The sequence below is a fragment of the Corythoichthys intestinalis genome, chromosome 9 (assembly GCF_030265065.1).
Source record: "Corythoichthys intestinalis isolate RoL2023-P3 chromosome 9, ASM3026506v1, whole genome shotgun sequence".
Lineage (NCBI taxonomy): Eukaryota > Metazoa > Chordata > Actinopteri > Syngnathiformes > Syngnathidae > Corythoichthys > Corythoichthys intestinalis.
The window spans coordinates 1,273,235-1,297,187 of NC_080403.1; the positions used below are offsets into that span (position 1 = coordinate 1,273,235).

General features: G+C 41.0%; 1 protein-coding gene and 1 long non-coding RNA gene across 6 annotated transcripts in view; both read right to left on the reverse strand.

Annotated features, from left to right (window-relative positions):
* si:ch73-267c23.10 (serine incorporator 1) overlaps nt 1–8,773 on the reverse strand; it is a 64,869-nt gene extending 56,096 nt beyond the window's left edge. For 2 of the 4 annotated variants that reach the window (XM_057845987.1, XM_057845990.1), the window contains exon 1: nt 1,953–2,199. In XM_057845987.1, the coding sequence (XP_057701970.1) occupies nt 1,953–1,991 (39 nt within the window). In that variant the 5' untranslated portion in view covers nt 1,992–2,199. Of the gene's footprint in view, nt 1–1,952; nt 2,200–4,081; nt 4,173–8,752 lie in introns of those variants that run through there. The other 2 variants (XM_057845988.1, XM_057845989.1) reach the window with 2 other exon arrangements.
* A 9,411-nt stretch (nt 8,774–18,184) lies between these two features.
* On the reverse strand, nt 18,185–21,330 carry LOC130921994 (uncharacterized). 2 transcript variants are annotated; one of them, XR_009064440.1, is made up of 4 exons: nt 20,727–21,330; nt 20,596–20,657; nt 20,112–20,215; nt 18,185–18,936 (listed from the first exon to the last, which is right to left on the reverse strand). It is a non-coding gene; the product is annotated as an uncharacterized LOC130921994 (long non-coding RNA). The 2 variants fall into 2 exon arrangements; XR_009064441.1 differs by lacking the exons at nt 20,596–20,657; nt 20,727–21,330 and having other exon boundaries at nt 18,185–18,689; nt 18,752–18,936; nt 20,112–20,571.
* Between the last annotated feature and the right edge of the window lie 2,623 nt (nt 21,331–23,953).

Below are 23,953 nucleotides of genomic sequence, written 5' to 3' on the forward strand. Positions count from 1 at the left end.
TTTCATGGACATAAGTAAACTGGCATATTGACGCACTCACAAATCACACGATCTGTAAATTCGCTGTCAACAGACCCGTTGCGCTCTACTCGCCCAAGCGGTGTTGGATTTCGCGGTGAGGGTGGATTTTAATTCCTCATAATTCCGCATGATCATCGCGCATTCCTCCTCTGTGAAGTAAGGTGCCCGTGCCATCGTCACAAGTAGTGTTTGACTCTGGTCACCGCCCCCTTTTATGTGAACGCGCAGTAACTCTGACTGGGTTGACACAGGTTCGACTAATCAACCTCATAATCAGCGTCGTAGCACCGATTGACCACAAACTAGACAACCAGGTTTTGTCAACTCCGGTTACCCGATGGTAAACTGGATTACTTCTGGGGAGGTTGTACTCGGTTCGTAGTATAGGCCACTGATGTGTCAAATGTGCATGTTTTCTGAAACAGCAAAAAAAGAAAAAAAAAAACAACAACAACAAAAAAAGGGCAAGGAAAGAGTTAAGGTGGCTTATTTATCATATTTAGTTTTATTTGCTCTGATGGGGAGGTTCAGAACATCTTAGCTGTCAATGCACTTTGGACTTATATTAAAATACACTATATATACATATATATATATAAAACATATTATAAATATATTAAAAATATATTCCATTTCACTCTGCATAATATAAGTCATTTGTACTTATTTTTCTGAATGTATGTTACTGATATCTTTATTTAAAAAAAAAAACAACAACAAAAGTAAATGTTTACATTATCTTCAATTTTAATACACACCCTATGTTCATTAGTAGTTAAAATTGAGATTTGGCATTTAGTATGTGAGGAAATGAGAGAAAATTATGAGATGGCGGTTAGGGTTATAGCTGTTTTTGTTAACTTTTATTTTGCAAATCATTGAAAAAATACAATTTGGAATTAAAATCAGTTTTTGTATGTGTTAGAAAAATAACTGACCAAAACAGTTTTCTTTGCATTTCAGTAGTTTTGACCCACCCCCACCCCACCCTCCAACAAATAAATAAATAAATACAATTTCTGGCTCCGTGGCGACCTTCACGTCGGGGAGTTCCGGCAACAAATTCTAACCACTTTCACCCCTGAGTATACATAAATAACGGTGTGAGTACTTCAGATGCAATGCGTTCTCTATAGCTTCCCATTGAGGAGTCAAGAGGCCTCAAGAGATTCTCAGCAAGTTAATACCTTGCCAGCCAGACAGGGCCAGCTTAGCTGCTTATAGTGGTTACACCGTTATTGTGTGTTCCAGATAACAAGTAGCCAGCACATGACCAACTCGACGCTCATGTCCCAAACTGAACCAGTTTATTTCATGTCCCAAACTGAACCAGTTTATTCCTCTCAAATTGACAAAGTCATGTGTTTTGTTTTGGGTGAGCTTCCAAATAACACAGGACAGAAGGGCTAATCGTATTTATTAGCGTTTGAGGAAAAACCTAAGAGCCATATTAAGTCATACATAAAAAAGGTGGTGGTGGTGGTGAGGGGGTCGTTGTTTTATAACAACGCATGATCTGTGCAAACAATACTTCTTTTGGAGTCTGAGACGAATTGTCATTCAATGTTCTCCATGAATTCATGGCGTAATTTACAACATTTTACATTACCATGCATAAATGTATACTTGTGTTAGGGATGTCATGCCAATGTTATATTGACGTGCGTGTTCTTGCACAAATGCGACAAAGCTTAAGCCATTTAATCACGTGTGAGCAAATGACCGACACTTTATATTTTTCACTCAGCTCTAAGAAGCAAGCAGTAGATATTTACCGTGTAAACCGTACGGAAGGACTCAAAAGAAGATGCGTACCGTATTCGAACATATACCAACTGTCTGACCGTGAGCTACTTGTTGCTTGTTGCAACTTCACATTGTTATTTAAGTCAACGTCAAGTATTTACAATGCAACTGATGAAGTTACTTACAATACTGGCGCAGGGAAGAAGCGCAAAGGCAGACCCCATGATGGTCAGCTGTCAATGCTGTGTGCAATCCTTCTTCGTCCTCGGGTAACTTCGCTTCTGCGCTCCCAGGATGGATCTCAGTTGACGCGGGAGCTCGAATGCCTGCAGGGTGTGGAACTGGGACACTCAGCTTGCTTAAACAATGCCTTCTGTAAGTAGACTTTAAAGCGCCATCATGTGGGGCGTCACTGGCCGGCGTCGCGCTTCGTTAAATTGAACTACCGGAAGAATACCAGAGGGCTCGTGATCCCTCGTTTTTCGCGGTTAATGAGAAGCCCTACCCCCCGCGAAAATCGAAAATCCGTGCAGTAGAGATAGAGTTTATTTATTTTAGTGTGTGTTCAATGTATTTATTCAGATTCAACAGCATTTAAAGGAGATACATATAAAACATGTTTCCCTTTTCCCCAAAGCATTACAATAATAATAGTAATAATAAAGAAGAAGAAAAAACCCTTACAGGTATATGTATATTTTAATAAAAAAATTTTAGGCACTGCAGATGTAATGCTCTTGATATACAATGCTGGCCAAAAATTATTGGCACCCCTGCAATTCTGATGCAGATAATGCTCAATTTCTCCCAGAAAATGATTGCAATTACAGTGGTACCTCTCCATACAAAGTCGTTCCAGGACCTTGTTTGTAAGTCGAAATGTCGAGCAGGATTTTCCCATAAGAATACATTATAATTCCATTAATTCGTTCCACAGCCCGAAAACCTACACTAAATTCTCAATAAATATTGATGTTACTATAGCAAATACAGAGAAGTATCAATTACAAGGAGTAAAACAGCTACATTATAAATAAAAATCGGAATAATAATATAATAATAGCAATGATACTAATAACAATGCCTGTAATAATGTAATAAAACGGGTGGCAAATGTGTTTGCGTGGTGTACCTGAAGTCCTGAACGCATCGCGCGGCTGACTTGATAGTGAGCCTTTTAAGTTTCATTTTCACTTTGTTTATTTGCTTAAGGGGACATCACACTAGGCCAGGGTATTAGCAAGCAATTTTGGTGCCTTAGGCATAAATGCTTTGTGCCCCCCCCCCATCCCCCCACCCACCAATACAAGACAAAACATTCAGGGATTATATGGTGAAATATTGTTTTGAACCATGGTACAAACATTTTCTAAATTAATTATAGTATTATGCAGGCCCATATTTACACCACAGATACATGAAAACTTTAATATTATACCTTTATAGACATGGACTGATAGGGCACTATATAAACATTCTGGACATAATGTGGAAACAATGAATATGAAAGGGGAAATCTACATAGCTTTATGATTTTTTTTTTTTTCTAATTAGTTTCACCAGTCGATGTCGCTCTTGGCCTCCGAACCTCTCGAAAATGACTACGGCTTCTTACTAATGGAAAAATTTCGGTATCAACATAGTCGTTGCATAAAACCACTACCGGTATGTCTCGTAACATTCCATTTAATTTTCATTGTGCAATGAATTTGCAAGTCACATCATTTCCACCACAGCGTTTTGGAGTGTTTTTTTGTGGTTGTGCACACTAATTAACCGATCATAACCCTATTTCTGGAGTTACCAGATTATTCAAGTGGTCATGTAAAGAGCATGATCCGCTATCCTTTATCTGATAAACACCGCTATTTTACATCTCTGAGCATGTGTACAAATGGAAAAACGGATGTCGCTAGAGAGGCCTTAGGGACGCCAAACTGATTCGCTTTCAGCCTATGGGCCTACTCTGCAGTTAGCGAGCTTGTGTAACGCAATCGCCTCACTCGCATTTGAAGAGGTTCAGTGGGACAACTTCAAGCAAGCATGGGTTTTTGGTAAACATGGAGGAAGGCCTATGCTAAGACCAAGATTTTTACGTCATGTACTTGGAGAGAAATCGAACAATTGACTTAACATGTAAACCAGTTTTTTCCTGATTATCACATCACTGAAGTGCACGTAAATGCGTCAAATCTCATTATTGTCATTACCTGGTTATTCCCAGTTATCAGATTATTGTAGTCATGTAAACGTAGCTGATAGTAAATAAACAATTATTTTAAAAAAATAATAATAATAATAATAACATTCTTACCTGCAAGTGATGCGCGGGCACCATCTCGCTGCTTTTTCCTCTTCCTTTTTTCCGCCCCCGACTCTTGTTGTCTTTTCGATAACATTTCCTTTCAAGAATAAACTTCTGCCAAATTTGCGACTGAAGCATAATGGAGCAAACCACTAGCGAATTGGGGGGGCACCAGAGGTAGACTGACGAGAGGGCCGCACAGGAGATTCTTTTTTTGTGTAAATAATAAAGATGCACCGATACCGATACCAGTATCGGCAGGGGGCGCCGATCCGGCCCAAAATGGTCGTATCGGTATCGGCGAGTACCAACAAAGCCTGCGACCATTTACCGGTCCATTATTATAACATTTGACTGCAGCCTTTTTTTTTCTCCTGGCGCTCACTACACTTTGTCTCTGTGTTGTGTGATGACACGTGAACACCAAGCAGCAATCGCTATTGGCCTGCTCCAGACCAATGAGAACGGGCCAATAGCCACTCCTGACCAATGACAAGGCCGCTATGTCGGCGCCGCCAACATGGCTGCGGTCGGGGAATATTTCAAAATAGAAATCCCGTCAATTAAAATCAATGGCTGCATGCAAGATTTGCGGCCTGAAAGTTTCGAGATGTGGAGTTAAATCGGCCAGTTTCAATACCTCGAACCTTATAAAACATTTGAAGACGAAACGTGAACGAACACGAGTTTGAGCCTGCAAGAGCAGGACTGCTCTCCAGAGGAAGGGCGCAGGACCGGAGCAACAATCTCTGGTCAGTTTACTACGTCTACTTTACTTTTATTGTCTTTTACTGAAAGAAATGCCGCAGTAATTTGGGACCTGTTTCCAAAGTAGGGTTGCCACCTTTTAGAAATAGAAATAAGGGACTCTCCCCCCTCCCCCCCACCCGAAAAAAGGAGGCTAATAGAGAGACGGGATGCTGTGGTCAATTATTATTACTTATAATTGTTAGCGTCCGCAAATGCGGGAAAAAGGTTGGACCTCGAAGCTGACAACAAGCGGGGGATACGTACAAGGGTTTAATTACAAACAAAAAATTACACGCGATCGCGGGATAGTAGAAATGACAAAGGAGTCCGTGACAGCAGGTCGATGGAGCTCAATACTAAAAACTCGAAGGTTAACTAAGACGATCGGCAGCGAGCCAAAAAGCCAAAATAAAAACACTCAAATACCTGCACAGGGTAGAGGTTACAAACGAGTGCAGCACACTAACAGAAAAAAAACCCAATGCAGGGGCGTTACAAGCAAATGTAGCGAGACTATAGTGCGAGATGTCAAATGGCGATCAGCAGAGCAAATATCTCGGCAGCCTTCTCTGAGCTCACCCGTGCTTAAATGCTGCGTTGATGAGCCCGCATTGGATTCAGGTGCGACGTCAGGAACGCCCACACTAACAGCCCAGCAACAAAACACAATCGAACCAGCAGCAGAATGAGACAATAATTTCATGAAAGTTGCACTGTTTGGCCTTTGAGAGGTTTAAAAAAAGTTTACTCAGTTCATTCAGAGTTTATTATTATGAACTTATTTTTACTTTCTTACTGTTGGGCTAGTATTATACTTTGTACTAGTCTTTTTCCTATTTTGCAAAGGTAAGCAACAGCCTGACAAAGACTTGATAGCAATGATTTCACATCCAATTATGTAGCTCTTTGGGGGGTAACATATATATATATATATATATATATATATATATATATATATATAAACGGGGTGGTATCGGTATGGTATCGGCCCATACTGCACAGCCAGGTATCGGTATCGGGGCCAAAAAATGGTATCGGTGCAACACTAGTAAATAATGAGCCTATGTTACTTATATTTGTATTACTTGCATTTATCAGGCTTTACAAAGTTTTATTTTAAATACTATTGTTGTTATTATTACAATTACTATTTTTTAGGATTTTTTTACAAACTTGATTTTTTTTGTGTGCCCCTTCAGGCAGAGTTGGTGCCCTTACGCGCAGTGCATGTTATGCGTATGGGGAGCGCATAGGCAGTAGGCACAAGTTGATGGGATAAATGTTTAAAACCTGACGAAGCTGGCGATTTCTTTGGCGATGTTGCCAAAATAATAATTGCCACCTTAACTTATAAAGACTGGCGAACGGAGGAGGACCGTCATAGACCGTCTACGGCTGTATTGTTGTGTGAGCCATATCACGCTCATATTTTGCGATCATATCTTTTGTCATTGGCAATGGAAAGCATCACCTTTTTTTCACCACCTGCACTAGCATTGTTGGAACCCATGTTGATTTCGCTCACAAGAGATCTGCCATGCGTCCGTCTTGCGGGCTGTCATAGATCGTTGTATTTAGAGCATGTCGTAGAAACAAATAGCGAGTCAAATTTTACGTCGGATGTCGAAAACATCGTGTCGAAGCGATCGTATGTCGAGGTACCATTGTACAAATGCTTTGATAGTAATATCTTCATTTATTTTGCTTGCAATGAAAAAACACAAGAGAATGAAAAAAAAAAATCAATCATTTTACACAAAACTCAAAAAATGGACCGGACAAAAGTATTGGCACCCTTTGAAAAATCATGTGATGCTTCTCTAGTTTGTGTAATTAACAGTATCTGTTACTTACTTGTGGCACATACAGTGCCTTGCAAAAGTATTCGGCCCCCTTGAATCTTGCAACCTTTCGCCACATTTCAGGCTTCAAACATAAAGATATGAAATTTAATTTTTTTGTCAAGAATCAACAACAAGTGGGACACAATCGTGAAGTGGAACAACATTTACTGGATAATTTAAACTTTTTTAACAAATAAAAAACTGAAAAGTGGGGCGTGCATTATTATTCGGCCCCCTTGCGTTAATACTTTGTAGCGCCACCTTTTGCTCCAATTACAGCTGCAAGTCGCTTGGGGTATGTTTCTATCAGTTTTGTACATCGAGAGACTGACATTCTTGCCCATTCTTCCTTGCAAAACAGCTCGAGCTCAGTGAGGTTGGATGGAGAGTGTTTGTGAACAGCAGTCTTCAGCTCTTTCCACAGATTCTCGATTGGATTTAGGTCTGGACTTTGACTTGGCCATTCTAACACCTGGATACGTTTATTTTTGAACCAGTTCATTGTAGATTTGGCTTTATGTTTTGGATCATTGTCCTGTTAGAAGATTAATCTCCGTCCCAGTCTCAGGTCTTGTGCAGATACCAACAGGTTTTCTTCCAGAATGTTCCTGTATTTGGCTGCATCCATCTTCCCGTCAATTTTAACCATCTTCCCTGTCCCTGCTGAAGAAAAGCAGGCCCAAACCATGATGCTGCCACCACCATGTTTGACAGTGGGGATGGTGTGTTCAGGGTGATGAGCTGTGTTGCTTTTACGCCAAACATATCGTTTTGCATTGTGGCCCAAAAGTTCAATTTTGGTTTCATCTGACCAGAGCACCTTCTTCCACATGTTTGGTGTGTCTCCCAGGTGGCTTGTGGCAAACTTTAAACGAGACTTTTTCAAGGATATCTTTGAGAAATGGCTTTCTTCTTGCCACTCTTCCATAAAGGCCAGATTTGTGCAGTGTACGACTGATTGTTGTCCTATGGACAGACTCTCCCACCTCAGCTGTAGATCTCTGCAGTTCATCCAGAGTGATCATGGGCCTCTTGGCTGCATCTCTGATCAGTTTTCTCCTTGTTTGAGAAGAAAGTTTGGAAGGACGGCCGGGTCTTGGTAGATTTGCAGTGGTCTGATGCTCCTTCCATTTCAATATGATGGCTTGCACAGTGCTCCTTGAGATGTTTAAAGCTTGGGAAATCTTTTTGTATCCAAATCCGGCTTTAAACTTCTCCACAACAGTAACTCGGACCTGCCTGGTGTGTTCCTTGGTTTTCATAATGCTCTCTGCACGTTAAACAGAACCCTGAGACTATCACAGAGCAGGTGCATTTATACGGAGACTTGATTACACACAGGTGGATTCTATTTATCATCATCGGTCATTTAGGACAACATTGGATCATTCAGAGATGCTCACTGAACTTCTGGAGTGAGTTTGCTGCACTGAAAGTAAAGGGGCCGAATAATATTGCACGCCCCACTTTTCAGTTTTTTATTTGTTAAAAAAGTTTAAATTATCCAATAAATGTTGTTCCACTTCACGATTGTGTCCCACTTGTTGTTGATTCTTGACAAAAAAAATAATTTCATATCTTTATGTTTGAAGCCTGAAATGTGGCGAAAGGTTGCAAGATTCAAGGGGGCCGAATACTTTTGCAAGGCATTGTATGTGTAATCAGAGAAGCTAATGCCATGACTTTCCCCCACAAGATTACATTTTGGGCACATATGTGACAAAAATGTCTGTAATTTCAAACCCTGAAAAATGCTAGTGTGTGTCTGTGTGTGTGTGTATTTGGGAGGAGGGGTGTGAATGTTATATATCAGGGTTCACTAAATCCGGACCTCGGTGCCACTTTTCCTGTCGTGTTTTCCATGTCTCCCTCCTCCAACACACCTGAATAAAAAATAATCAGGATCATTATCAGGCTTCTGGAGAGGTTACTGATGACATAATCATTTGATTCAGGTGTGTTAATGGAGAGAGATGTGGAAAACCCGACAGGAAAGGTGGCACCGAGGTCTGGATTTAGTGAACCCTGCTATGTATAATCATCTTCTTGGATTTCTCCACTTTCTAATCATTACTCTCCTACTCACCTGGACAATAGAGGTCTCTCCCCTCTCACCCTCTTTTCCCCTCTGCGCTGACTCCTACAGGTAAATAAAGGTGGTGGAGTGATTATGATTAGTGTATTATTATGACCACCCACTGCTGATAATGATACAGTACGGGCCAAAAGTTTTCTTGTGTGTGTTTTCTTTATTTTCATGACTATTTGCATTGTGAATTCTCACTGAAGGTAATAAAACTATGAATAAACATATGCGGAATTATGTACTTAGCAAAAAAAAAAAAAAAAAAGGGGGGGGGGGGGGGGTAACTAAAAACATGTATAATATTGCAGTATCTTCAAAGTAGCCACCCTCTGCTCTGATTACTTTTTTTGCACACTCTCGCCATTTGGGGTTTGAACCTTCATTTGTATTCCATTGAATGAGGTGTGTCCAAACTTTCAGCCTGTACTGTGCGTGAATGAGCTCAGCTCCTGTACTCATCTATGCGTAAAGTGAGAAACACAACTGATGCCCCAGATTTGAAGGACGTCACCCCAAAGATAGTTGTAAGAAAAAGACTTAACTGTATCAGTGGGAAGGGCACTAGGGCCTTGGGGAAAACCTTGTGGCGGTAAGCGCCCCAGGGGAACAGTTAAAAAGAGAGCTACCAGCAAGGGGCGCTGACTCACTTTCCTAGAGGCAAGCCCATGATCAGGAGCAATTCACTTCAGGTGCGTTAGCTCGGACGCCAAAGACTGCTGCGTGTGGCGTACCGTGGATCTATGCTCACTATAGACATAGCAGAAGGTAATATTATTTTATTTGAAATTGTTGTCACAGTCATTATTAACTTAATCTGGGCATTCAATTTTAGCATCCAGGCACCTGTTTGGCCTCATCAGTAAAGTGTGTGTCCTCGGTTCTTCAAGGAGGTATTTAAGCAATGTATTATAAGTTTGTGTACATGCCTTAATGATGTTTTCTGCTTAATCTAATAGGACCCTGGCATGTGTCACTGTTTTTTCCCCTTTCTAATTAGTATTTTAAGAGTTTATAGTTTTTATTTATTTGTTTATGAAGTTAATGGGATTGTGCAATTTGTGGGGCTGGCGTTTGCTGTGATTTTAGCCAAAGTGGCTTGTAGTGTTGCTGTGTTTCCAGTGTTCTTTTAAGCAGGCCACTGATTATTAAAATTGTTTGTTTTTAAATTATACCAGCCCCACTAACTAGGATTTCTTGCACATGCACTTTCCCGTTTCTGTCTTTTGTTTTTTATTCAAAATAAATACATTGTTTTGATCCAGTCCTAGCCTCTTGTTCAGTTTATTCGGAACATACCTGCATGTATTAAATTATTATGATGTTGTGCCATTTCTGGCCACTACATAATTGGTGTTGTTGGCAGGGTTGAGGCTAGGCTGTTTTATTAGTGTTGTTTTGACATAAATTGTTTGGGTGGGGAAAAAACAGTGACCTGCCGGTGGCAACGAGGGCTCTAGAGTTGTTCACCAACTTCTTCGAGGCGACAGACGTGGGCTCAGAGTGGCATGGAGGATCTACAGGCCATTATGGAGGAGCTGCGACAACGGAAGATCGCCAATGAACAATTGAGAGAGCAATTGCATGAGCAATCTCAGCTGACGGCAGCGGCGCGGTCTGACAACCCTCCTGCGGGACCAAGTAACAGCCATCAATATGATGTGGTGAACCCTCGTTATATTTGTGTACCGAGAGAACGTAAATGCCCAAAGTTTACAGGTAAAATGTCTAATGATTTGGTAACAATTGAACAATGGGTTGAGGAGGTGCGCAGGTGCCTGGAGGTGAGGCCAATGTCCAGAGCTGAACAATTGCTATTTATCACTGATCATTTGGAAGGCAATGCGAAAGCCGAGGTAAATTTTCACCCGGTAGCAAGTCGTGACACACCGGAAAAAATATTTGCTATTTTAACTGAAAATTATAGTTGCTCTCAAACCTATATTGCCTCACAGTTGCAATTTTTTCAACGTACACAAAGAGAAGGCGAATCATTGCGTGACTATTCCCATGCCCTAAAATCATTAATGGACATTGCGATAGGAAAAACGCCTGGTGGTGTGTCTAATGCTGATGGGCTTTTGCGTGACCAGTTTATTGAACATGTACTTGATGACACCTTGCGCAGAGAGCTGAAGCAACATGTTGTTCGTCACCCAGCCACTACATTTATGGGACTTCGACATGTTGCCCTCATTTGGGCAGATGCAAGTAGACAAAGCGGAAAAACTAAATCTCGTTCATATTCGTGTGACTCATTCTCACAAGCTGTGGAAAGTTCGGAAGCGATTTCTAACATAGTTACAGCTAATCCTCGCGACGAGATTTTTGAAATAAGAGTGCCTCCGCAAACAACAGGCTCAGTTAGATACTATTATGAAGCATGTCACTGCTCAACGCCCTTCACTCGTTCAGAATAATGCAGCCCCGACTGCTAATCGCTTCCAAGCAGATGGTAAACCAATTTGTCGCCGTTGTAATCGGGGGGGCCATATTGCTAGATTCTGTCGAGTAAATATTACAGCTTTACAAAACGTGGAAGGGACTCGGGTTGGGACGCATGCTCAAGTAGGGGGCTCGGCTGCTCAGATTTCAGAAAACTAGGCCCCTCTGGCGCAGAGAGCCAAGCACCAGAAAGGGGTCTTGAAGGCTCACAAGGGGAAACTCAATCTCTACTCATAGGGGACTGTCCTTTAGTGGAAGTCAGCATGGGAGGAGTGAGTTTTGGACACTGGGTCAATGGTCACAACCATCAGAAAGTTTTTTCTTTCTTTTTCCTCTCAATATGACCAGGTGAAAACTCACATTCAGGAGCTCCTGGGCAGAGGTATCGTGCGTCAAAGTTGCAGCCCATATTCTTCACCAATTGTCGTGGTCTTTAAAAAAACTGGAGAGATTAGACTGTGTGTCGACTACAGATTGCTTAATGCGAAGACGAAGGACGCATACCCTTTGCCGCGGATTGGAGAATCTCTAGATGCGCTCACCGGTGCCCTGTGGTTTTCCACCTTGGACCTGGCAAGTGGGTACAATCAAGTACCAGTGGCAGAGAAAGATAAGGCAAAGACTGCATTTTGCACTCCATTTGGGCTTTTTGAGTTCAACCGTATGCCTTTTGGTTTATGCAATGCTCCTAGTACCTTTCAGAGGCTGATGGAACACATTTTTGGTGACCAGAGCTTCCAGTCACCTTTGCTGTACTTGGATGACATTGTAATTTTTTTCCTCAACTTTTGACCAGCACTTACAGCGATTGGGTCTGGTACTGACACGCCTGGCAAAGAACAACCTGAAATTAAAGCTTCAGAAATGTCATTTCTTCCAGTCAGAAGTCCGCTATTTGGGTCACATAATTTCAGCTTCCGGTGTCGCCACTGACCCTTCTAAAATCAGCGCAGTGGCCGAATGGGCTCAACCATTGACGTGTAAAGACCTCCAGTCTTTTTTAGGGTTTGCGTCCTATTATCGGCAGTTTGTGGAAAGTTTTGCGAAGCATGCTGCACCCCTCCACAGACTCGTGGCTGAAATGGAAGGCACCAAGAAGAAAGGGAAGTCGTATGGCCAAGGCATCGGTGATCGCTGGAGCAGTGAGTGTGACAATGCATTCCAGACACTAAAAAAACTTCTTGTGAGCACACCAGTGTTGGCATATGCCGATTTTTCCAAACCCTTTGTCCTTGAGATTGATGCCGGCTATATGGGATTAGGAGCAGTTTTGTCTCAAGACCAGGATGGAAAAAAACGACCAATTGCATTTGCGAGTAGGGACCTGAGACCCACAGAAAAGAACATGTCCAATTACAGTTCAAGAAAGCTGGAATTTCTGGCATTGAAACGGGCAGTCACACAAAAGTTTAGAGAATATTTGTTGGGTACTAAATTTGTCGTGTTCACAGATAACCCCCTGAGCTATCTGCAATCAGCCAAGCTTGGAGCAGTGGAGCAGCGGTGGGCATCAGAACTGGCAGTATTCAACTTTGAAATCAAGTACCGACCAGGACCAAGTAATCCCAATGCTGATGCTTTATCACGACAACACCCCTCAGATCAGTCTTCCCTTTTTAGCGGCATGAAGGTGCCCGATGAAGTTCGACAAGAGACTCTAAGCTTGCCTGCAGTTCCCCATGTTGTGACCTGTAAAGCCATTGGGGCATTTCCATCACGCCCCAAGGCTGATCTGCTGGCACTTCAGGCTGCCGATCCAGTAATTGGGCCCTTCCTGCAATTCTGGAAAAGAGGAAGTCCCCCATCCAAAGCAGAGCTGACAAAGGTTGGGCAAGCGGTGAGAAAACTGGCGCAGCAATGGAACAGGATTAAAGCAAAGGAGGACATTCTGTATCGTCAAGTTCAGACTCCGGGAGCGGGACAAGTTGTTCTTCAGCTCTTGTTGCCGCAATGCTTGCAACCTGAAGTGCTTAAAGGCCTCCATGACGACCACGGCCATCAAGGCATTGAACGCACTACAAGCCTTGTCCGACAGATGTTTTTGGCCTTTTATAGGGCGGGACATCGAAAAATACTGCAAAGAATGTAACCGTTGCATGCTGGCCAAAGCAGTACAACCAAAGGTCCGCACATTTAGAGGAGGACTGACAGCATCAAAACCATTAGAAGTCATTGCTATGGACTTTACTCTTTTGGAAAAGGCTAGTGATGGACGAGAAAATGTACTGGTGGTCACCGATGTCTTTTCAAAGTTTGCACAAGCATATCCAACACCCGATCAGCGTGCAAGTACAGTGGCCAAAGTGCTCACAGAAAGATGGTTCTATGTCTACGGTGTCCCAAAACGCATTCAGTGATCAAGGAAAGAGTTTTGGAGATCTGTTAAAAAGGCTTTGTCACCTGTATGGGATTGAAAAAAAGTAGAACCACGCCATACCATCCAGAGGGTAATGGACAATGCGAGAGATTTAATCGAACTTTGCATGATTTACTGCGCACCCTCCCTCCAGAGAAAAAAAGAACTTGGCCAAAACATTTACCCCAAGTGCTTTTTGCCTATAACACAACAGAACATCAGTCAACTGGATATTCGCCTTATGAACTCATGTTTGGACAAAAGGCCCAACTACCAGTGGATTTTTTGCTGGGAACATCACAAGACTCAATGCCCAGGTCAGTACAAGAATGGATGGATGTGCACCAAACTAACTTGAGTTCAATCTACTCTCATGTGACCGAACAGCTCCAGCAAGCAGCAGAACGAAGAAATCGAAATTATCATCCGACGGAAAACGCCATCCTCGCTCCTGGTACTCTGGTATACAAGAAAAGTCACCCCATTGGGCGCAATAAAATCCAGGATGTGTGGGACCCAGTCGTGTATGAGGTACTGAAAAACTTGGACAAAGAAGGACGCGTTTATAAAATTCGACCAAAAGATGCCTTTGGACAAGAAGAGAACCTTCATCGGTCAGAGCTCAGAGTGCTGCCTACAACCACTATGTCGCCAAGTATCCAAAATCAACAGTTACCTGATCATGGTCTGGTGGATGATCAACCCTATCAGCTGACCCTAAACCACAAAGAAGACAGCGATTCAGAAGACTGTATATTTTTGATTGCAACAGAGTGCCAGAATAGCCAAGCACCACCCATTTCTTCTGTGCCGAAGCAGGAAAGGCAGAGACTGGGGGCCCATCGTCAGGGCAGTCAATCGCACGAGTTAGATGAGGGACTGGGTCAGGCTGGGTCCAGGGCGGCACTCGTAGAACCAGATCAATCACATTCACGGCCCAAAAGAAGTACAGCAGGGCAGCATAGTAATCCCTTCCATCTCCCAAAATCTGTAAACAAAACATCTGCTACCGTAGAGCCTCATCTACAGGGGCTACATGCAGCCAATCACTTAAGCGTCCAGTCAATGTTTAGACCTTGGCTGTAATGGGTCACTGGGACAGTGACCTTTTAAAATGAGGGCGAATGTAGTGGGAAGGGCACTAGGGCTTTCGGGAAAACCTTGTGGCGGTAAGCGCCCCAGGGGAACAGTTAAAAAGAGAGCTACCAGCAAGGGGCGCTGACTCACTTTCCTAGAGGCAAGCCCATGATCAGGAGCAATTCACCTCAGGTGCGTTAGCTCGGACGCCAAAGACTGCTGCGTGTGGCGTACGGTGGATCTATGCTCACTATAGACATAGCAGAAGGTAATATTTTATTTGAAATTGTTGTCACAGTCATTATTAACTTAATCTGGGCATTCGATTTTAGCATCCAGGCACCTGTTTGGCCTCATCAGTAAAGAGTGTGTCCTCGATTCGAGGTATTTTAGCAATGTATTTTAAGTTTGTGTACATGCCTTAATGATTTCTGCTTAATCTAATAGGACCCTGGCATGTGTCACTGTTTTTTTCCCCTTTCTAATTAGTATTTTAAGAGTTTAATTTTTATTTATTTGTTTATGAAGTTAATGGGATTGTGCAATTTGTGGGGCTGGCGTTTGCTGTGATTTTAGCCAAAGTGGCTTGTAGTGTTGCAGTGTTTCCAGTGTTCTTTTAAGCAGGCCACTGATTATTAAAATTGTTTGTTTTTAAATTATACCAGCCCCACTAACTAGGATTTCTTGCACATGCACTTTCCCGTTTCGGTCTTTTGTTTTTTATTCAAAATAAATACATTGTTTTGATCCAGTCCTAGCCTCTTGTTCAGTTTATTCGGAACATACCTGCATGTATTAAATTATTATGTTGTTGTGCCATTTCTGGCCACTACATGTATAAACAACCTGGACCTTCACAATGCATTAACCCTAACCCTAGCTAGCAGTAGCTATGTAGCAGTGTTATTTTAGCGCGCTGGGATGTAACTTTTGACCACAAAACAAAGATAAGACGTGCGCAGGGATTGTGCGTAGTGTGGAAGCCAGGTTTTGATTTGTCAAACACGAAGCATTTGGTTTAGTAATTACATGGGACTTTCTGCTGTTAGCTGGGGGTTGGAGCTAACTGTCACTCCCAGCAGTGATAAATACTCACTTTCTTGAATCCATCTAATGTCAATCTTTCTCCATCTATTCACGTTCACGGTCTACTGTGGACCTGTGGTACACACGCAAACAGCGCCGGCCCGAGCAAGTCACATGGAAAACGCGGCCTGGATTTTTAGTGATGTGGGCGTTCTCTATATGAACAAGTGGAATGGATCTGATGCGTACGCACTGATGGAGCGAGCTCTCTACCAATGAGGGGGAAACGCACAGATTTATGATCGTACTTAAATTAATAATGACAGGTTACCTGATTATTGAATTAAACTAATATTCTGGCAACTTCATGGAGAATATGTCAGCTTTTTTTTTTTTGTAATAAAACAACACTAATATTTTTCGGGGGGGGGGGGGGGGCGTGAGATTATTAATTTTTTAGTAAAACGCTGATTAACAGATGCAAAGAAATAAACTGCAGTTAATATTTTGTATTATTTGTAGAACTACAAATTTGCAGGAATGAAAAACGCTAGAATTTCTTGCCGGAAATCCCTGACATAAAGGTCGCAACAGAGCGCTTTTTTGGGGGAGGGGGTTTATCATATTAAAACAGTGCAACATCACTGACTGTAAAAGCTGCTAATTTGTCTATAGGTACTTGCTGCTCACACAGCTAGCATGTCGTTACTTTTTAAATGGTGCTATGTTAGCTTACTACAGTGTAGAGGCAGAATGCTCTCTGCCTCATCTTGCGCTTTGTAACACGTAGCATGGCAGGCTGAATGGCATTTGACTTCAGATAGCAGGAAAAAGGGAGCAGAGTTCCACAAGTGCAGTTTATTGCACAAAATAAAAATCCAGTTCAACCACTTCTCACTGGGAGTACAGCTGTGCCACTGTGTGGCGGATGTTATGGGGGGCCGTTAGGGTCATAATTCAGGATTACCTTTCACACACACTAATCAAACGTTCTCACACACTCTATTGAAACATTTTCTGCGCACGTATAGATGTGAGATTCTCGCACGCATACATATGATATTCACGCACACATACATACGAGACGCGTGCACGAATACATGTGAAATATTTTTTGCGCGCGCATATATATGAAATCCTTGCACGCTTACATGTGAGACCGCGCGCGCATATATATGAAATCCTTGCACGCTTACATGTGAGACCCACGCGCGCATACATATGAAATCCTTGCACGCTTACATGTGAGACCCGCGCACGCATACATATGAAATCCTTGCACGCTTACGTGAGACCCGCGCGCGCATACATATGAAATCCTTGCACGCTTACATGAGACCCGCGCGCGCATATATATGAAATCCTTGCACGCTTACATATGAGACCCGCGCGCGCATACATATGAAATCCTTGCACGCTTACATGTGAGACCCGCGCGGGCATATATATGAAATCCTTGCACGCTTACGTTTGAGACCCTCGCGCGCATACATATGAAATCCTTGCACGCTTACATGTGAGACCCGCGCACGCATACATATGAAATCCTTGCACGCTTACATGTGAGACCCGCGCGCGCATACATGTGGAATACTTTTTGCGCACGCACACATATGAAACAATATTTTGGGTGCCATGTTTGTACCACATGTCGAATCCATTTTGACTGGGAGTGGATGCAAAGGAAGATCGGATGTCTAACACTGTCATTACCAGCCGTGAAGTTAAAGCTGGCAGTATTTTTATGCTCCTAAATGTTTCCCATTCAGAAACAGCTCTAACTGTCAACACGTTGCAAAAATGAAACCTGGATGGCTCAGGGTGCGTCATTGAGATTCGGCGTCTGCTGTTGTACGGCTGGCGCTGCATTAACTTACCATCACTTCCAGCGAATGTCGACGGAACGTGGGTCCAGAGCATAGCTGCAATCAGCACGAAGTACCGCAAAATATTTGCATAAATATATAGAAATAATGTATATATATACACATACATATATACACACATACACTATACAGGGTGATAAAAAAAGAATGGGCCAAAACCATTGCGGTAAATTGGGGGGGCAATAACTACATTGACACAAGTATTGTATATTTTTGTTTTTATTTCATGCTTTACAAGTGCTCAATGTGACCACCAGCAGCATCACGGACAATCAAGCTGATATGACTTAATTTGTTAACTTACTTGATAAAGAGACTTTCTTATCAAATTAACAATTTAATTAATCATTTCAGTCTATGTCAATGATTTTGAAAGGAATAAATGTGTGATTTTGGCACATTGTTTTTGAATCACCCTGCACGTACACACATACATCATATGTACAAACATAAATTATATATACAAACATTCCTTATATATAATTATATTATGTACATATAATATGTGGTCAATAAACCTTACTGCGACATTTTATTCTTATACTTTAACACTGTCTTGCATCTGTGAATAAACACAATTTGCACTTCAGTCTACAAGGCATATATATTTGGCAATTGGAAACAAGGTGGGATGGGTTTTTTTATTATTTCAAAACAGTTCCAATGGACTTCTTCAAATCTGAAATTTTACCTTTTTCATCAGTCATATGCAAACTGATATTGACAATCAAACCACACTCGGTATAGTAGCTTAAGATCCATTTTTATATACATATTCAGTAACTTAAGTACTGTGGAGGGGGGGGACAAGTTAGTCCCTCACATGCCGTTTTACTGAATTCTCATCCCACATGCAAAACAAACATTATTTCTTTTACACATTTTAAACAACGAACCAACCACAACAATATTGCACTCAAACCAGTGTGGATAAAATAATGATTTGTTGTAGTGTGGGACATTTCCAACACCGTATATCCTGGTCTGCTCGCGTTGTCGTAGCGGAACTGTTGCCCCGATGCGAGGCTAGCTGCAAAGGCTACCCCAAGATGCATCGGCGTGCCCGGGCATCAGTCTCGGGGTTCCCGCGCAGCGTGCGAAAACTCTACCACCGAGCCACCAATACTTGCAATGGAAGACGGGCAGCACGCTGAAATGATTAATCACAGGGTACACAAAGAGACAGACGACCATTGGCACCCACATTCATACCGTCACTGAGTGGCAATTTATCCTGTGCTTCTCTTTGTCGATATCAGCAGGTAACCTGGACTCGTCCGGATACTGGCCTCCATTTAAATGGGCCAAAAGCCGGAGGAACAATTGACGCCCACTTCAATTGTGTCATAAGCTACAATGTAGCTTATTGGTCAAACTAACGTCTTTTCTTCCACGACCTTAGAAAATAAAAGCAGGCAAATTAGGTTAAAGAGGAAAAAAGGTGATTATACAAAAATAAACAGGTCCATGACCCATATTTATATTATGTATGTATTTATACTTTTAAGAATATTGCCAAACTTGACTGATCCTTCATACAAGTAAATACACTGCCAATGGGAAAATCCATTGGCAGTGTATCGAATACTTGTTCTCCCCACTGTATATATCCCTTCTGTCGCACTAACGTATTATTTGGAAAAGGCCCAATAATGAATCGTAATATGCAGCCCTTTTACACTGTCTACTAAAATACCGTGCACAATCATAACTGAGAACCTCACACAACTACACAAGTCTTTTTTTTTTTTTTCCCGAAAGTAATGCTAAAAATAATAGAATTTTCCAAAAATTACATTTCGGTATAAAAAATGATAGAGAAATACACACTATCATTTCTAGATTCATTTAACAGTTTTATCCAGGAAAAAAATGATTGGAAAGATTTGGTGTTATACATTGCTGCACACTTTTTAAAAGATAATACATTTCCTATGAATATTCAGAAACATTTTCAAAAAGGTAAGGCCACTTAGAACCCCAGAGGTATTGATATGTTGGTGAAAAAAACAAAAACTTGTAAAGACATAACATGATTTTTTTTTTTTTTTTTTTTTTTAGGGTTGGAAAGGATATTTTTAACGTTTAATTTTTAAAAACCAAAGACAGAGACTTGTCACAGATAGCTTTGTTACAATGTAATAAAAAAAAAAAAGCAAGTCTGGTAGTTTTCAGATAAATTGCTATTGTTATTAATGCATGTGATAGAATATTTTATCCAAGCAATAATTTGCTCATCCCACTAGTAATTTCTTTTGCTTATGTGAACAAGAATTTTGTTTTGATGTTACTAAGTATGGAATAGTAATATACACAGGTTCAACTCAAGGAGCAAGGGCAGCTAGTAAGAAAATACAACAACAACATTTATTCAAAGTACTACAGAACTCACAAAATCATATAATCCCAAAAATATACACAAACTATCTAAATAAAAAATATTGAATTTGAACAGTCCCTTCAAAGTCTTTTGCTGCTGTGCCTCAATGTCTGTTGTACTATTCAGTGTATGTGTGTACTATCGGGATAGTGTGACTGTATATTGTGTGAAGAATTTTGTAGTGAAGGTGACCTTATCTGCTTTGGGTGATGCTCCAACAGTTGGCTGAAGTTGAAAAAAATTGGTCCTCAATCCCTCATTGAATCAGGCCGAATCCTCCTTGACATCAATTCTGTCTGTCAGATGTAGATCCAGCAATTAAAAACAAACAATCTGCATATCAAGAACTTAATTTTCAACCAACCATAGAATGTACAGCATGGCAAGTATAACCTACAATACTGGTCAAAATTGGTCGTTTCCCACATTTAACTATTTGTTCATGAATTGTACAGTGACTGATACTAGCCCACCTATCGATAATACTTTCCAAAAATGCATCAACATACAACATTAACTTATTTGTATTTGAAAAAATAACATCTTACTATATTTCCAATTTCCTCCAATTGTTTTTTAGACAAAGAAAAGACACAATATCTTGTAACTCAACTCTACAGGAAAACGTGTCTATGACATATCCTCTTGCATAGTAGCATACAGCATAGCAACTCACCAGACACTTGAATCACACAGAACTCAGATGTAATTCGCTGATTAGAGCAGTCTGGAACTCGTCTGCAACAAAATCAACCTTTTATGGATTCGCGTACATGAAATTGAAATACGTTTTTTCGAAACCATTACCAGTTTTTCTTTGGTTTGAAAGAGGTCGCGCTAGCGTTAGCGTTTTCTCCATTAGCGTTCATAGCATCTTCATTTCCCAAAATGCAACGCTCATATACCTGGTTTTAGTGCAATGCAAGATCATATAATGCCATCTAGTGGACGTTTTAACTAACAGCAGTCATCAAAAATACAGTTTTAAATAAAAACCATAAACTATACCTTTATCAGTGTTCCACTTCATTATAGAATGTAGGCTAGTACTGAATGTGTGTGAATATGTAGTTCGATTTCATCCCTGCTGACCCTTATATCGATTATAATTTGATGTAGATGAGGCCGCACAATACTTTGGACTTCCTTACAATCTCAGCCAAGTAACATCTTGAAACATATTTATTCAGACACCTAAAAATAAAATGTAATATTATTGTTGTTTTTTAATGCCACGTTTAAAACACACAATATAATTTATTCAATAATGCTAAAAAAATCTTAAACTTTATTTAGATCTATCTTTATCAAGCTTAAAATATATGTGCTAATGAAAATATCTTGCTTTCTTGATTATTCAACCATTCAATTTATTATAATTCAATGGCATGCATCAATGTGGATACTTATAATTACCGAGACTTATGTCTGATAGCTTTTTAAGTCATACGTATCTGTACAGATGTTTTCACATGCATTTATACCAAGTTTGACCAAGGAATGTGAGATATTTTTCAGTCTTATGTGTGAGAGGTTATTCACTTGTGTGTATAAGAGGCTCTCAGTTATGAGACTGCACAGAATCTCACTTGTGTGTAGAAGAGCATCTCACAAATGACAGTGCACGGCATTTCAGTAGATAGTATACGAGGCATTTTATAGTAGGAAGCAGTACTGGTCCTTTTCAAAATAAACGTATTTACGGCGGAAGCGATATATTTTTACTTGTATAAAGCATCATTCAAGCTTGGCAACATTCTTAATAGAATAAATACATATATATCATCTAAATATGTGTCGTGGACCTTTTTTTGTGTGTGTAAAATCACCCTTTTCCTATTTAACATAATGTGCCTGCTTTTATTTTGTAAAATCGTGAGGGGGTGACGTTAGTTTGACCAATAAGCTACATTGTAGCTTCTGACGCAATTGACGTGGGCGTCGACTGTTCCTCCGGTGTTTGGCCCATTGAAATGGAGGCCTCGGGACGCTATTGTGGACGAATCCAGGTTTCTTGTCGATTTCGACCAAGGAAGCGCGGGATGAATTGTCACTCAATGACGGTATGAATACGATGTGGGTGCCAATGCTCGTCTGTTTCTTTGTGTTCCCTTTGATTATTCATTTCAGCGTGCCGCCCGTCTTCCATTGCAAGTATTGGTGGCTCGGTGGTATAGTTCTCGCACGCCGCGCGGGCACTCCGAGACAGATGCCCGGGCACGCCGATGTATCGTGGGGTAGCCTTTGCAGCTAGCCTAGCATCGTGGAACCAGTTCTTCTACGACAACGCGAGCAGACCTGGATATACGGTGTTGGAAATGTCCCACACAACAACAAAGAATTTTTATTATATTTATTTATACCACACTGGTTTGAGCGCAGTATTGTTTTGGTTGGTTTGTTGTTTAAAATGTGTAAAAGAAATAATGTTTGTTTCGCTTCTGAGATGAGAATTCAGTAAACGACATGTGAGCTACTAACTTGCCCCATCCCCAGTACTTAAGTTAATGAGTATGTATATAAAAATGTATCTTTAACTTTAGCTACTACACCGAGTATGGTTTGATAGTCAATATCAGTTTGCATATGATTGATGAAAAAGGTAAAATTTCAAATTTGAAGAAGTCCATTGGAACTGTATTTTGAAATATTAAAAAAAAATAAAAGTGTTGCACCCCCCCCCCCCCCCCACCTCGTTTCCAATTGCCAAATAAATATGCCTTGGAGGCTGAAGTGCAAATTGTGTGTTTATTCACAGATGCAAGACAGTATTACAGTTTATGAATAAAATGTCGCAGTATAGTTTATTGACCGCATATTATGTGTACATAATTTTATATAGTGAATGTATGTAATGTATATAATATGTTTATATATATATATATATGATGTATGTGCAGGGTGATTAAAAATCAATGTGCCAAAATCATCACGCATTTATTCATTTCAAAATTATTGAAATAGACTGAAATTATTAAATTTTTAATTAAATAAAGTACTTACTTTTTTTTTTTTTTTTTTTTTTACTTTAACAAGTAAGTAATCTTAACGAATTAAGTCATATCGGCTTGATTGTCCATGATGCTGCTGGTGGTCACATTGAGCACTTGTAAAGCATGAAATAAAAACAAAAATATACAATACTTGTGTCAATGTAGTTATTGCCCCCCCAATTTACCGCAATGGTTTTGGCCCATTCTTTTTTCATCACCCTGTATAGTGTACGTGTGTATATATGTATGTGTATATATATACATTATTTCTATATATTTATGCAAATATTTTGCGGTACTTCGTGCTGATTGCAGCTATGCTCTGGACCCACGTTCCGTCGACATTCGCTGGAAGTGATGGTAAGTTAATGCAGCGCCAGCCGTACAACAACAGACGCCGAATCTCAATGACGCACCCTGAGCCATCCAGGTTTCATTTTTGCAACGTGTTGACAGTTAGAGCTGTTTCTGAATGGGAAACATTTAGGAGCATAAAAATACTGCCAGCTTTAACTTCACGGCTGGTAATGACAGTGTTAGACATCCGATCTTCCTTTCCATCCACTCCCAGTCAAAATGGATTCGACATGTAGTACAAACATGGCACCCAAAATATTGTTTCACATGTGTGCGTGCGCAAAAAGTATTCCACATGTATGCGCGTAAGTGTCTCACATGTATAAGCGCAAAGATTTCACATTCATGCGCGTGAGTGTCTCACATGTAAGCGTGCAAGGATTTCATATGTATGCGCGCGAGGGTCTCAAACGTAAGCGTGCAAGGATTTCATATGTATGCGCGCGCGGGTCTCACATGTAAGCGTGCAAGGATTTCATATGTATGCGCGCGCGGGTCTCACATGTAAGCGTGCAAGGATTTCATATGTATGCGCGCGCGGGTCTCACATGTAAGCGTGCAAGGATTTCATATGTATGCGCGCGCGGGTCTCACATGTAAGCGTGCAAGGATTTCATATATATGCGCGCGCGGGTCTCACATGTAAGCGTGCAAGGATTTCATATATATGCGCGCGCGGGTCTC